This window comes from Taeniopygia guttata, chromosome 3 (assembly GCF_048771995.1).
Source record: "Taeniopygia guttata chromosome 3, bTaeGut7.mat, whole genome shotgun sequence".
NCBI lineage: Eukaryota > Metazoa > Chordata > Aves > Passeriformes > Estrildidae > Taeniopygia > Taeniopygia guttata.
In genome coordinates, this window is record NC_133027.1 from 85,287,806 (window position 1) to 85,303,181 (window position 15,376).

General features: G+C 53.8%; 1 protein-coding gene across 1 annotated transcript; it reads left to right on the top strand.

Annotated features, from left to right (window-relative positions):
- Positions 1-646: 646 nt before the first annotated feature.
- On the top strand, positions 647-10,513 carry TMEM151B (transmembrane protein 151B). Its single transcript, XM_030268598.4, has 2 exons — positions 647-945; positions 7,846-10,513. Exons 1-2 carry the CDS (start codon positions 853-855, stop codon positions 9,280-9,282), a joined length of 1,530 nt encoding a protein of 509 aa, XP_030124458.1. The 5' UTR covers positions 647-852; the 3' UTR covers positions 9,283-10,513.
- Positions 10,514-15,376: the final 4,863 nt, after the last annotated feature.

Below are 15,376 nucleotides of genomic sequence, written 5' to 3' on the forward strand. Positions count from 1 at the left end.
ATCCCCTGTTAATTTAGGTTGAGGGTCCGAAGATGCTTTTCCATTCATCCCCGTAATCAAGCATTTCTCTGCTGAGAAATAAGCTGCAGTTGGCTCGGCAATAGCTAGGTGAGAATCTTTGGGCCCGGTGCAGATCACAATAGGGAAGATCCTGCCCAGCCTAAGGATTTCCGTGAGTGCCAGCATCAGCACTGACGGTCACCACTGCCCCACTTCCCCCGACCAGCTGGGGTGCCCACAGATTAGAAAAGCAGACGGGGCACATGCGAAGTGCTCCCGGTTCTCCCGCTTCATCCCGAGGGAAGGAAAACCCACGGGACCCCTCACCTCTCCATCAGCTGTCCAGCTGGGACCGAAGCCAGCCTGACGACCCCTCGGCGCGGCTGAGAGCAGGAGCTTTCCCCGGCAGCGCCGGGCGGCAGCTCCGCTCCTGGTGGGGGCTCGGGAGGGGCTTCTGCACCGGGCTCCCTCCCTCTCTGCTGCCGGCCGGCGCCTCAAGGTCATCCACCGTTCCGCTCGGGCGGCCGCGGATCCCGCTGTGCCCCCATCCCCATCCCGTCCCATCCCGTCCCGTCCCCGTGCCGTTCCCCCCGCCTCCGCCGCGGCCCTCCCACCGCGGCTCTGCCCGCCCTCCGCCGCGTGTAGCGGCGCTGCGCTGCGGCGGGGCCGGGGCCGGGCCGGCGGGCGGCCAGCGCTGCCGCCGAGCCGCGGCTGGGGGCGATGCCGCCGCGCCGCCCGCCCGCCGCGCCGCCCCGCCGCCCGCCCGGCGCCCGGCGAGGCAGCGCCCGGCGGCGGGCGGGATAATGCAGCTGCCCGGCTCGCAGGCACCGCCAGCGGGGCGCCCCCGCCGCCATGTCCCCCCCGGCCTCGGCGGCCGCCGCCAGCGAGGGAGGCAGCAGCACGCCGGTGCCTCCGGAGGAGGAGGCGGAGGGGGCCAGAGAGGAGGTGAGGAGAGCGGCCGCCCCCGGCCCGGGGCTGCCCCCTAGCACCCTCCCTCCCCGCCCGCTTTGCATGGCGCGTTCGCTGACCGCCCAGCCGCGGGCTGGGCCGGGCTTTGCCCGCACAGGTAGGGACCCGCTGGCTGGGAGCCCCTCTCGCCCCCCTCCGGCCCCGGGGATGCGATGCGGGCCGGCGGGGCGGGGGGGGTTCGGGGCTGGGGGCCGAGGATACCCAGCCGTCGGTCCGCGCCGCTGATGGGCTGCCCCAGCGCACCTCTTCTCCATCGCTCGCCAGTCACTTGGGGATCGCTGCGGAGCTTCCAGGGCTGCAAGAGAAGCTGCAGCCAGCGCCGTCCGGAGCGGGGGCCGGAGCTGTTGTGGCCGGGATGGAGGAGGAAGGGAAAAAATCACAAACGAGAAGCGCGGGGCACCGTTTGGGCTTACTGCCGCGAGCAGAGCTTGTTATGCCTGGGAGAAGTGGATGTGGAGACCTTCCTCCTTGCTGTGCGCTGGCTTCTGAGGGCATCCAGGATGTGACACAGCTGCCTGGGTCACTGTGAGGCAAGACGCAGTGGGCAGCAGGGTAGAAGAGGGCTCGGGGACATGGCAAAGCCAGGGGCTGTTGCTGGTGTCTGGTCCCAGCTAGAGAAGCGAAAGGTGCAGACTGGGGCAGGCCAGGTACCAGCACAGCCTTGCCTCCAGGTGTGCTGCAGTCTCCCTCAGCAGATGACTTTTCTGGAGTCCAGGCAGCAGATGCCAGAAAGGGTCAAGAGCAGGGTGCCCTGTGCCTTGGGAGCACCGATGAGAGGCAGGAGTGCCAGCCCTTTTGTCTGCCTCTACAGATCCTGCTTGCAGCTTGGGCTTCCCAAGAAGAGAGAAGGCAACTGCACTGACTGGTGAGACTCACTTTATGCCATGGGGCTACTGAGCCATGGAGGGCAACTAGGTAGTGTAGCAAGGGCAACATACTCCTGCTGTGGTGGGCTGCCCTGTCTGGTGAGACCACAGCTCAAAGGGCAGCCTGGGGGGGATACTCAGAAGCTGCATCACTTCCCCTTCTGCTGATGAGGAGCTGCAGTTTGTGAGTACTGCATAATCCTGGTATTCTCTGCCTCCTTGGCTTGGGCAGAACATGCATGCCCATGCACGGTTATTCTATATATACAGACTTATATTTAGATATAAATAATTGCAGGAAAGGAATGCTGAAGTCCAAGGACTGGGAAGTTATACAAATGCTGTATACTCTGTGTCCCTCTCTTCCTGCCTGCATTCAACAACTCCTGATGATCTGAGCCCAGTTCTTCAAACAGATCTTGATGAGGGTAGCTAAACTGTGAGGCACTTTTTTAGCATGAGGACGTGCTTGTACCCTGTGGTGTGGTCTCTTACTGCTGGTGCTCTGGCAGTGCTGCTTCTACTTTCAAGACGGCACACTTTTCAGAGATGCCAGAGCAAGAGCCAGTTTGAGTGAAAGAAGTGTAGCAGGGGCAGTGCCCAGACAGAGTTTCCCTCACCTACAGCGACCCCTGGTTCGCAGGGATTATAAGATTGTCCAGGCTTCCGTTACTCTGTGGTGGCTGCCAACAAGGGTGTCAGTATAATACTCCATGGGAGCAGGCAAAAAGGCTGTATTCCATAACCTGCTCTGTTTAGGCTAAGGTCATGCTTCTTGTGACCAGAACCTATCTATCACACACTTGCATGAAGCAGGTGATGGAAGACAGGGAAGCTGCAGCCTCTCATGATGGTGCCATGCTTGCTGGTGTCTCATCTGATGCAATGAGGTGAGACTTTAGTGACGAGCTTGGATTCATGGACTGACCTAGTGCAATCTTCTTGTCTTCAGAACTATCAGGAGGGGAGAATGTTCCTCCTCCCCTCTAGTGCCTATGTAATGCCATATGGCTGTGCAATGTCCTCATTTCCATCAGAACCAACTGCTGGTGCCAGCATTGCCGAGTGTCCCTGCAGTGTGGCTCAGTCCCACATGTCAGGGTCTATTGGCCAGAGTGAGTGGGAAGCCAGAGGAGATGTCTGGAAAATGGGAAACTTGCTGTGTCCTGTTTGAAGGTGTCTCATCTTAGTGGTGCCGAACTGAATTTCACTCATCAATACATACTTGGAGGGTAGGAGAAGCCAAGGGACAAGATCTTCAGCCTGGGAAGAAGCAAAAACATGTCCTTATCTTGCTGCTCAGGTGGGATCTGATGGAAGGAACCAATCCTCCTCCAAGTTCCTGTGTAAAATGGAGACCTTGGTACTGCTGCGGGAGCTGACTGCCGGCAGGATTCCCTGGCTTGTCAATGCTCAGCCTTCCAATGTCCTCTGCAGCTGGCAGCACTGCCAGCCTGGGACTGAGCCACCTCTTTCTTGTAGGCAGGTAGTTCCTGAACCTGGGCTGTAGGCATGGGGTGTGTGATGTGGGTATTTGCTGGGACCATCCTGGCCAGGAGTTGCCAATGTTTGTCCAGAGCCTTCAGTAATTCCTGGAAATGACTGGATCCTCCCTATCTCATTTTTTCTGGGGATTTGAGGTCAAAGGAATCAAGGCTTATTAATTTCTTGCATGATGTAAGAATCCTGGGGAAGAGCCATGGAAACTGATGCTCAGGAGTCCCTCTGGAGTCCCCTGCAAGCTGCTGCCACCACCTGGCAGTCGGGAGCTACCTGGGCCTTCAGGCTGCTGCTCTGGGGCTTTTTTGGATTGTTTGTTCAGCCCTCTAGAATGCTGTCTCTAGAGGACACCTAACCCTCTCAACCCCAGGCCGATTTGAAATATGAAGGTTTAGCATTCTGGAGGTGAATCAGAGATTTCACAGAGATATCTGCAGAGAGAGGCAGGTGAGAGGCATGGGAGGTAATGACCTGGAAACACTTGTTAAAAAAGGGGACAGTGGATGGGGCCAGGGCCAGGCTGTTACTGGGAGTAGCTTGAAGAACTTGAAGGGTTTTAGTTCTTGTTGCAGGGTCAAGGTTGCAGGGTCAAGGTTGCAGGGCTGATTAAGGGATTTTGCCCCCTGTGCTTGGCCACTGAGGTGCTGGGCATGTTTGTCCCCTTGAGGCTGTTTTTTTTTAAGAGGATCCCCTAGACCTCAAAGGAGCTTAGTGCAAACAGTGATGGGGGTCCCCTCTTCTACTGCCTCTGCCCTGTGCTTTGTGGGTGTCTGCTTTTGCTTCACGTCTTGTTGTGAGTCATCCCTTCCATCCCCTTCATCCCTCCCCATGCATCCCGAGCGGTAACTGCAAGCATGGGCCTCCATCTCTGTTCACTTCAGGGGCAGTGTCAGAGGCCAGTGCCATGCAGCTGGGAGGGGAGGCCCAGGCAGCAGCCTACCCCTTGCCTTTCCCGAGGTGTGTCTCAGTCAGCGCCTGCTAAGGGTTACCCCATGCATTCCACAAAGTGAAATGAAGCACAGAGAAGGGAGCTGCTTGGGATCCCACAACAGATTCAGCTAAGCTATGGCCAGCCTTGCCCCCTAGCACTGCAGAGATGTTTCAGTGCACCTGCAATAGCAGATTTGCTTACCAGTCTCCAGTGCTGGAGCCTGAGCAGTGAAGGAGGCTCCTGGTGATGGAGGGAAACCTTGTTTGCAGTGAAGTAGGGCAAGTCTTTTGCCTCATTCCCTCAGACTGCAGCGGGCCGATGACGATAGCATTTATATCAGTGCCTGCTTTCCTCCTAGTGACACTGTTCTGAGACACATTTCTCTTTCCCCAGCATTTTTTATCTGCTTGTTTGCTATGCTGGACTTATTCAAGGCTGGTTAAGAGCTTAAGGAGACAATCTTATTCAGCCGCTTCTGCGGAGGAATCTGTGGAGGTGATTGTTTGCTCCTGTGAGCCCTTTGCAGCCTGGGAGAGGAGCAGGGATGCTGCAGTTCCTACTGGAATTAGACTCTGCATCTGGCTCCTCCTCTGTCTCTGCTGTGGTTGCATCCTGTCATTGGCACTTGATCAGCTTTTGGAAACCCCGCCAGTGCAGCTGAGGTGTATGTGTTTTACCTCAAAAGCCTAGGACAAAGCTGGGTTGTAAACAGTTTACAGCAGGGGTTAGTGTGACCCCATAAAAGCGCCGCAGTATCTCAATACTGCGTAGTCCTAGGAGGAGACTAATGCATGGACTAGAGCCCTGCTAACACAGTTCTTGGAACCAAGCCTGGGCTGCATCGTGCTCCCTGCCCTGCTCGGGTACCCGCAGTGGGGCTTGCCTACATCTCTGCAGGGTGACAGCCAGCATCTCCCGTCTCCTGCGACACAGGCAGTGCAGTGTGAAGGGCTGGGGACTGACTGAGGTGGAATTTGCTTTTCTGAGACAGATGTGTCCAAAGACCTGTCATTCTGGTGCCCCTTCCTCAGCTGGCAAATGAATGAGCTGGTTGCTTTGCTTTATTCCTTGTGCTCTTTTTGCATATCTGCCTCCTAAACAAGGTACTGTTTCTCAGCATTCACACCCCACAGACACCCCAGGTTTGTCATGTACCACTCCAAGGGCCCTGTTCAGACCCTCCCCATGCTCCTTCTTTGGCTGAGCAGCTCCTTTAGTTCCTCAGAGTTCCTCACCCCAGGGAAAGCTGCAAGGCAGAAGGCAGCAGTGAGAGAGGAAGCCTCTAGCTGCCTGGGTAGTGGTACAGTATTCCAGCATGGGAGAGCCGTGCTGCAGCCAAGCAAAGACAGAGGGGTCTGAGCAGGCTCTTGTAAACTGCAGCATTGACCTCAGGAGGGAGAGCACAGCTCAGGTGGCTCTGAGTCCTGAAAGGGTCCCCCTTCTTCTCCTCACTTCCTTTTTTCTTACCTGGGGTTGCCTTCTTGTCCCGTGACTGTGAGGCTGCTGCAGTGGTCAGTTGCACTGGGAGGACTGGGCTGCAAATGTGTCCATGGCACTGCCAGCAGTGCCACCCTGCACTTCTCTGAGTTGCCTGCAGTCCAGCATCATCCCACCTGCCAGCCCTGGGCTCTGTCTCCAGGTCCTGCTCTCAGCTCGTGTCTTCAAAGAGAGGAGCTCAGCATTGCTGATAGCTGGGACTGCCAGTGGGATGTGCCACTATTCCCCTTGCCAGCTGTGGTTTCTCTGGACATGCATCCTGCTCTACTCATTATGGGCTGGCTGGTGGGGTGGGCAGGCAGGGGAGCTGCATGCCTCTAGGAGAGAAACTTCTGCTGGAGATTTGGGCAGGATCCCTGAGTGCAATGTCAGAAAGTCCCACTGGCAGGCTTTGACAAGGGTGGGGAGGAAGGATTGGCCTGTGGGACTCTCAAGCAAGAAGCCAGGAATGAGGGACTCTTCAGAAGAGCAAGATGCATTTCTTAGAGGAAAGAAGAGGCACAGGTCTGTCCCTAGACCTGCTAGTGGCCTTGTGATTTCTGGTTCTTGCTTTAATTTTCCTTTTCATGCCAGAGAGAAAGTGCCCCTCCTGCTTTCTAGCAGTGTGAACCCATGCAGTTGTTTGGGATTCCTGGATGAGAGACCTCTCCAGCACAGCATGTTCAGGAGTGGAGAGTAATGGAGCGAGGCATGGACTGCAGTGCTGTGAACAGTGTCATTACAGCTGGTGTTGGCCCCTGCCATGGCAGAGGTGAGCTCAGGAACTGCTGCTGCCTGCAGGTGCAGAGGGAGAGCAAAACTTGAAGCCTCTGAGTGAATTTGGTGTCATCTGCACAAGGCTGGTGTTCTTGACCTCCCTCTCTCAGGTTGCACCTTTGGAGATAGCTGGATGAAATCTTCTGTATAAGAAAGCAAATAGTTACTTTGTTCTTTCTTTGGGTAGGATGATGTCAGATCTCACAGACAGTGGATCAATACTTGAGACTTCAGAGTGTTGCAGTGACATAGGTTTCCTTAACCAAGTTTTTTTTTTTCATGGATTTGTGTGAAATCCTGCACTGTACTGTGGTAAAGGCACCAGTGCAATCCCTTTAAAAGTCATGTTGCTGAAGCTCTGCCTTTTCCTTACCATGAAAGACCTGAGAGCAGTTTTTTCAGAAGTGTGGACTGTCACAGCTGAATCTCAGTGCGAGCAGGCACATTTGCCAGCAGCTATGAGTGGCCTCTTGCCCTCCTTGCTGCTGCAGATTGGTAGGATGCTCCTCCCTTCCAGCCGGAATACTTTTTAGGATGTTACTCCATATTTGCTTTCTTTCCTACCAGAGGTGGCTCCATTTCAATAGTGGAAAAGTACTTTCTCATTGGTATGGTTTATAAAGCACTTGAGAAGCATTTCAGAATTCCTTAGGCTGCCAAGTGTTGTAATGGGAATTGTCATTACCAAACACAGACCTTCCCAGCTGCAGAAGGTCTGTTTCTCCATCTTATAGGCACACCAGCAGCTTGTGCCACCCTGGTGGAAAAATTGGAATGTTGCTGTTGGTCATTACTGGGTAGTGGGGGGAGACTTGTGTGCAGTGGGATGAGCTGTGGTGAGGGGTTCTGGTGGGATGACATCAGTTAGAGCTGCTAGTGGGGTGTGTGCAAAAGCTGAGGAATGTGGAGGAGATCACCCAGACTGTTATCTTGTGCTCCAGTAGCTCTTCCTGGGAAGTGGCAATGGTAGGGTTTACTCCCCATTGGAGAAGGGAGATGCTCAGGATGCAGCTGACACAGTTGTCCTTGGCCACTCTCTGCCCTGTCCAGCTGGGCTCTGTCTGTCTCCCGGGGAGGGGCAGAGCACCAGAAATGGAGATAGGGGTCATAGTTGCCTGCACTGCATGACTGTCATCCTGTGAGAGACCCCAGCCTCTGCCCTGCCCGATGAGGCCAGGAGCCCCACAGCATCTGCTGTTTGGTCTCTGTTCGCAGAGCTATAGGTGCTACCACAGCACCCTGCCGCCTGCACCCCTTCCCCTGCCACTGCAGCCTACTGACTCCTCTCTTGTTTTCTCTCTCCTTCTCCCCGGTCCCCCGGAGCAGCAGCGGCCAGTGAAGCAGTCTCTCAGCAAGTCCCTGTGCCGAGAGTCCCACTGGAAATGCCTGCTGCTGTCCCTCCTCATGTACGGCTGCATGGGAGCCATGACCTGGTGCCACGTCACCAAGGTGACCCGGCTGACCTTTGACAGCGCTTACAAGGGCAAGTCCATGATGTACCATGACAGCCCCTGTTCCAACGGCTACGTCTACATCCCCTTGGCTTTCCTGGTGATGCTCTACGTGGTGTACCTGGTGGAGTGCTGGCACTGCTACACGCGCAACGAGCTGCAGTACAAAGTGGACGTGGAGAGCGTGCACGAGCGCGTGCAGCGGATGCAGCAGGCGACCCCCTGCATCTGGTGGAAGGCCATCAGCTACCACTACGTCCGCAGGACCCGGCAGGTTACCCGCTATCGCAACGGGGACGCCTACACCACCACCCAAGTGTACCATGAGCGGGTCAACACCCACGTGGCAGAGGCCGAGTTTGATTATTCCAATTGTGGAGTTAAGGATATCTCCAAGGACCTCATCGACCTGGAGAGCTACCCAGCCACACGGCTCCGCTTCACAAAGTGTTTCAGTTTTGCCAACGTGGAGTCCGAGAACTCCTATCTGACCCAGCGAGCCCGCTTCTTCACGGAGAACGAGGGCCTAGACGATTACATGGAGGCCAGGGAGGGGATGCACCTCAAAAATGTGGACTTCAAGGAATACATGGTGGCCTTTTCTGACCCAGACAACCTGCCTTGGTATGTATCTCACTATGTCTTCTGGGTGGCAGCTCTGCTGACCCTATCCTGGCCCCTGCGGGTGCTAAATGAGTACCGCACCTCCTATGTCCATTACCACGTGGAAAAACTCTTTGGATTTGATTACGTGGCAGTGACGCCGGCCGAGGAGCGCTCCTTCTGCCGGAGGATGCCCCGTGTCAACACGGTGGACAGCACCGAGCTGGAGTGGCACATACGATCCAACCAGCAGCTGGTGCCCAGCTACTCGGAAGCGGTCCTGATGGACTTGGTGGGGCTCTCCGGCTGCACCAGCTACTCTGCGTGCCGCTACGGGGGCTACCGGCAGAACTGCGAGCGGTGCCACAGGACTATAAGCAGCTCCTCCATCTTCTCCCGCAGTGCTCTGAGCATCTGCAATGGCAGTCCCAGGATTCCCTTCAGCAGCAGCCGCTTCTCCCTGGGCCGCTTGTATGGCTCGCGCCGCAGCTGCCTCTGGCAGAGCCGGAGTGGCAGCCTGAACGAGCAGAGCTGCCCCACTGAGCAGACACGCCTCTCCAGCCAGGTGACTGTGGAGGAGGAGGACCCCCCTCCTTATCAGGATGCTCTCTACTTCCCTGTCCTCATTGTACACCGCAACGAAGGCTGCCTGAACCACGACCACCGTCACCTCCATCGCAATGGGTCCTGCGTGGAGACCTCACTGTGAAAGCAGAAGGCGGTGAGATCTCATTGTCCATTGCCTGGCCCAAGCCAGCCCAGGATTTGGGGAGAGGAGCACAAGGGGGATAGCCTAGGAGGACATCAGGATGGAGTAAACGTGGCATCCTGCTCTGGCAGCCAGCAAAAGCTTCCCCCACTGTGGCTCTGACCTCCCAGAGGGGTGGATGCTGGTGCTCCCCCTGACATGGCACAGAACACTAGACTGATCACCACATGCAAAAAAAAAAAAAAAAAACTTCAACCAAACCAACTGCAAAACCATAATTCATGGTATCAAGACCCAAATGGGGAAATAAAATGACAGGTCTGATGCAGGGAGGGGGTGGCTTTGGCTCCCAGCCCTGGCTCCAGGCTATCTCGTGCTCCAAGGAACCAGCAGCCACCAAAAAGCACCCTGCTGCACCTCTGCCCACCCTGCTTGCCACACTGGAGCAAGACCACTCACAGGGTGAAGGAGACAGGGTGGAGGAGGCCCCTTGGAGCAGGGTGTCGCTGCCTGTGACAGAAGGTCATGGGTACCCAGGCACATGGAGCTAAATGGCAGGTTAGAGCAAAGGCTGAAAGCCACAAATTCACCTCTTCCCCTTCCCCGCCTGACCATTCTCCACCCTCCCCACTTTTTTTTAGACCATGCTCCGACTGTTATTTTTTTCTCACTGCTGGGAATGGTATTGCCTCCGGAGAATCCCGTGCTCAGCTCCTTAGGAGGTTTCAGTGTGCCAGCTGTGAGTCAGCTTGTTAAAGGGTTTTTTGTTTGGGCATTCAGCACCAGGGAAGGGGTGAATGTGCAAATCCACATGGAGCAGAGATCTGCAGTGCTACTGATATGCTTGCTGGAGGAGGGCTCAGCTGGAAAGAGAAAATGGGAGGCCCCTGGTGAGCTGGGGAAGGGGAAGAGGATGGCACTGGAACAGACATCATGGTATCAGGTGGCACATCAAGTGGCTGGGGACCCTACCTGGCTTTGAAGTGAGTCTTAATTGGTTCAGTCAAGAATCAAGGCTCTGGTAGGTTCAGCTGCAGTTCACCTATTGATAATAGAGCAGCAGGTTGGTGCATGTCTGCATAAGTGAATTTTGCATGAGATCCAGCTGGGCTCTGACTGTGGACTCTGAGCTGCAGGCTCCTGGAAGCCTCATTTTGGCAGAGAGCTCTGTGGGGGTAGGAGAGACAAATGCAAAAGCATGCTGGAGCATTGGGAACTTTGGCTGGGGAAAGGAGGATCAAAAGGATTCAGTTTCTGTGGGACCCCACTATAGGTGCAGGACCCGTGCAGGAGGCACTGCCAAGAGGGATGCTCTGCAGAACAGAGGCTGGGGATATGTTAGAGGAAAACCTGATTAAAATGAAATGTTTTGCATGACAGAGGTTTTTGCAGGGAGGTGTCAGGCTGTCAGAAGCGCGGTGACTTCTGTGTAGCTCATTAGCTACTGGGTTCTTCTGCCTTGCTCTTGTCAGGGTAGGTTGCTCTGAGCTTTGTGCTGCCCTTTCTACCCTGCTGGAAATGTCACCATATCTCAGTGACATTGGGCAAAGAGGCTTCATGCCACTGAAGCTGCAACAGTGTTTGCAGCATGCAGACACCCAGTTTTTCCTCCTCCCCAGGTCTCTTGTGTCCTTGTTCTCAGAAAAGCTGTCTCCTTTTCAGTCAGCTCTTTGGGGAGTGCATGCCAAATCAGCCAGCCATTTCTCCAGACAGCACAACTCCTCAGCTTCACCCTGCTTCCCTCATCAGCTGTGAAGAATGAAAGCTAAGAGCAGCACATCTTGGATGACAAGGGCAAGTTCAATGGCACCTGGGCATTTGTGCTTGGTGTCTGCCTCCCCATCTGTCATAGAAGGGCAAACAGTGAGGCACTGTATTTATTCCAGGCATCTTCTCCTGCCAGCTCTTAATGAGGGGTCTGTCTCTCTCATCATGCTGCTGTACTGCTTTGCCTCCCAGGTCTCGAAGAGGCTGCAAATGCACCCATGTACCACACTGGTTCTATTTTGAAAGTCATGTCCTGCTGGCAAGCTTGGAGTGGTCAGCACCTACAGGCGTTGTAGGGCTCCACTTTTCATTTCCCCCAGAGCAGTCTGTTCTGCTCTTTGTGCCCTGCATATCTTAGTTAGTGTCTCTTGTCCTTTGAGTCAGCTTGTCCTCCTGGATCTCGGGTGCTAAGCTACAAACAACAGTGATTTGAACAGGAAGTCTCTCAAAATCTCACTCTGTTTATGAATCTGTATTAGCATCTGCCCTTACTTTCACTACCAGAGCTAGATGTTGGCTTAAAGACGAGGGTCCCTTGGAGGACAGAGAAGCATAAGGTCTCTGCACATCCCTCTCTGCATTTTGTTCTCATTATTTTTGGCATAGATTCAGACTGGGCAACAGCAGCCCTGGTATTTCCTTGCTTAGTAATGACATTTGGCTTGCTGTGCACTCCTGCTTCTCTCTCTGAGGGCCTAATGTAAGCCAAGGCCGATGTGGAGTGTCCTCCTAACTCCAGGGAGATAATGGTGTGTGCTTGTATGTCCCAGTGAATTGAGACAGTGGAGCTGCAATGGGTCATTAGTGAGGAATGAGGTCCCTGCTTGTTCTTCCTGACATGTTCTCTTTGAAATCCGCAGTTGCTTAAATTAGGCTGTAATGGCTCATCTTTCTATCTCCAGCCTCCAAGGTGCCTTGGACAGATGGATTTATCTAAGTTTTGGCAGGCCTTTTAGCTCCCTGGGGCAAAGACAGTCTTCACAACAGGGACAGATTAGCAGGGTCTCTATGCCCCCCAGCTTTTAGCACCTGCAGCAGAGTTTCAGGCACCATGTCCTTGGCTCTTTCTGGGATTTTCCATGAGAGTGCCTGGCATTGTTCCTCTGGCCCCATTTTCACCTGTGAAATCTTGTTCTGGAGGTGGTCTGTCCACATGGACACATGGATCTTTGAGGTATGGCTGCTGTTCTGATCTACAGGATCCATACAGTCTTCCTGTTGCTGAACACCTTCCCCATGTACATGGTGTCAGCTGCAGCCAGGTTCCAGCTATAGTCCCAGTGCTACAGTCTGTGGCTGGTCCAGACCCACAGTACCCTGAGAAGTGGGACCTCTGTAGTCAGTGTTCCCCACTGCATGCCAGGATTTCTCGGAGATCCCATCCCTCATATTCTTGGCCCTGCTACCCAAGTGCACCTGGTAGAGTTGCCCCCCTGGTCCATCCTGTTCCATTCTCTCAAGGGTGGGGACATGCCTCACGCTCAGGAAAGGGGGCTGGTGTACTTGGACATGGTAGGGGAGCAGGACTGGGCATCAGGGACGGGAGCTGTCTCGTGGCTTGACAGAGAAGTGGTGGAGCTGAAGAGTAGAAACTGAAACTAGGGTTTGTCCTGGCGTGTCTAGTCAGGCAGGAAAGTTCAGAGCAGAAAACTGGGCTCTCCCTTCCATCTCCTGGCACTACTGCTGGCATGGGACACTACCAGCAAAGGGGGTTTCCTCCTATGTATTGGTGAGAGAACGCAGTGCCCTGGGCCAAGGGCAGCTGCTGTGATTCTCCTTATGGCTCAGGTTGCGAGCAGAGGTACCCAGAGATGGCCTGTCCCTGTTCTGGCACATGGCCTCTCCATGGTGGAGTGGTCCTGTGTTCTGGCACATACCCATCACCCACCACAGCTCTGGGCTGTGCAGCAGTCAGGTGCCTGCTTCTCTTGAGACTTGTGATAGAACTTAACTATAAACAATGTGAAAAACAAGAGAGATAAAGAATTATTTACATTCTTCTCCAGCTCTTTCCCAGGCTTTTTGCCTGGCTAGAAACTCTCAGTTTCTCTCTTTGACTGAATCTGAGACCCACACTTGCTGACACATGTAGGCTTGTTATCTGTACCCTTCTCTTCACCAAGTCCAGAGTCTTGATCTCGCTTGCCAGACCGTGGCTTGAGTGGTGGTGTAGGAGTTTTCACACCTGCTCTGAGCTTGGCCTGGACAAAGGGCCAAAGGTGCAAGCAGTGCCTTGGTCTGTCAGAGTGGCCATGTCCTTATTTCTGGTGCAGAAGATCTCTTCGAAGTAAGTGGAGCTCACAGAGCTGCTGGCCACTTACACAAGGAAAGCAGGACAGCACACATCACCCTCTGGGAAGGTCAGAGCTGGGTGGTTGTCAGTATGATGGGGACAGCAATTAGGAGGATCTCTGCAGTCAGATGGCTTCATTTTTTTTCCATACATCATTTAAACATTGCATTGGGCTGAGAGTCAGGCTCAGGATTGCATTTAGTAGCAGACTTTCCTCATATACCAGAAGGAGAGAGACGGGAATGCTACCAGCTCTTCTTTGTGGCCCTTCATGGTGCTAATGCAACCCAGAAGAGGGCGAGTCCTTACTGCTGCAAGGCTGGAGAATTAGTTTGGGCTATTTAGTGTTTTCTAGTTGTTGTCAATATACTTGTCAAGTACTTAAAAGCTCTCCAGCTTTTCTGAACTAGAGAAAAAAGGAGAGAGAGAGAAGAAGTGTGTGAGAGTCTCTGGATTACCTGATCATCAAGACACATCAGCACCCGTTTATCTATCTTTGACACAGTGGAAGCTTCCCACATAGTGCCCAGCACCTTGCTTGTGGAGAACCAGTGGATGTGGTACTTCTTTGAGCCCTCTGTGTGTCATGTCTCACTCCACACCAAGGAGGGAGGTTTCAGAGAGGGCTGTCAGGGTGAGCAGCTGTAGGGGTCTTCTTTAGGATGGTGAGAGGAAATCTGAGCCTATGGCCAAGGCCAGGCCTTCCAGCCAAATACACACTATTAATGCTGGGGAAGTTGATGTTCATCTGTTGTCAAACAAATGCCCCGCCCTTTCCTTTCTGCTCCCTGTAAAATGCACATTAAAAATCCAGCTGGTCCCTGCCCTCTTTGTTGTCTCTTCACTCAAGAGACTGCGGAGTTGTTTAATAACTGATGGATGCCCATGGGGTAAGAACTGCAGGAAAAGATTTATTAAGTGGAAGTTTAAGAAAATTAGGTAGCATCAGATGCCAGTAAAACAGCACCTGCTGATTAGCAGGTGGGATGAATTATGCCTTTTAAGCTCTCCTTCCAGCCTTTCCAACCACAGCTTCAGTATTGCTGTCTAATGTCACCAAGGTGCTGCCTTTAGCAGGGTACAGACTTTGCTGCAGTGTGCTCCTACTCTGCTGCAGTTGCTGTAGGGGCTGGCTCTGAAGTGCTGCACCACAACCAAGACATTTTGTTACCAAAGTGCTGTAAGTCTCAAGTTGGGATATGTCCTTCTGACCGTGTTTCATTCATATTCAGTGGTTAGAATAAAGTCTGTAGGAATAGGATCTGGATCCAGGTAATGTCAGAAATGAAACATAGTTTAAGTGATATCTCTATCTGGTGCTGCTGCTTCCTGTGATGCACTTGGGCCTACGCTCTCCACTGAGCCAGGTAAGCATGGGGACCAAAGGCTGGTTCATAGGACCTGGGACCCCAGTGGGGACTTGGGGCTGAGCCTGCCTAGGGCTGTTTTCCCTGTGGGCATTCTGGAAAAAGTGGAAAGGGGTCATAGTCACCCTTCAGGTAGAAATTAATGGGCTATGTTCATTCCTAATGTAATTTTACTGAAGCCAGTGGTACTATACTAATGTGAGGTTAGCTTAGCAGCTCCTCAGAGCGGTCTGTCCCCGAGTCCAGAAAAATTGATCTGTCACAGTGTTCCTTTGATGCATAGATTTTGTGTTGGGACTTGGCCAACATGAATGAATGTTGAATATCTGTAGTTTCTGCAAGCAGTGGGTTGAATTGTTCTGCTCTACTGCCTCACAGCTGCTCTTCCAAGGGGAACATTATGCCCATGGATTTGATATTGTCAACTCCCTCAAAAGCAAGCTAACAAGCAAATTGACCTCCACAGCACCTCCACAGCACTGGGAGAGGAGCTTTCTCCCACGGGACAATAGCCTTTCCACCTCTGAGGTAAAAGAGGTCCCAAGGACAGAACTGAACCTGCAAGACCCATGGCCTCATGGCCTGCCCTTCCTCCTTCCCTCCTTACCTCATGTCTGTCTTGGGGGAGGGACAGTTTCATTGTGGAGTTCAACAAGCTCCTCTTCCT

Bases quoted from the DNA above. Each gene is read 5' to 3' on its own strand.
- TMEM151B (XM_030268598.4), top strand. From the start codon at position 853: ATGTCCCCCCCGGCCTCGGCGGCCGCCGCCAGCGAGGGAGGCAGCAGC. The intron at 946-7,845 runs GTGAGGAGAGCG...CCCCCGGAGCAG, and splicing joins CGGAGGGGGCCAGAGAGGAG to CAGCGGCCAGTGAAGCAGTC.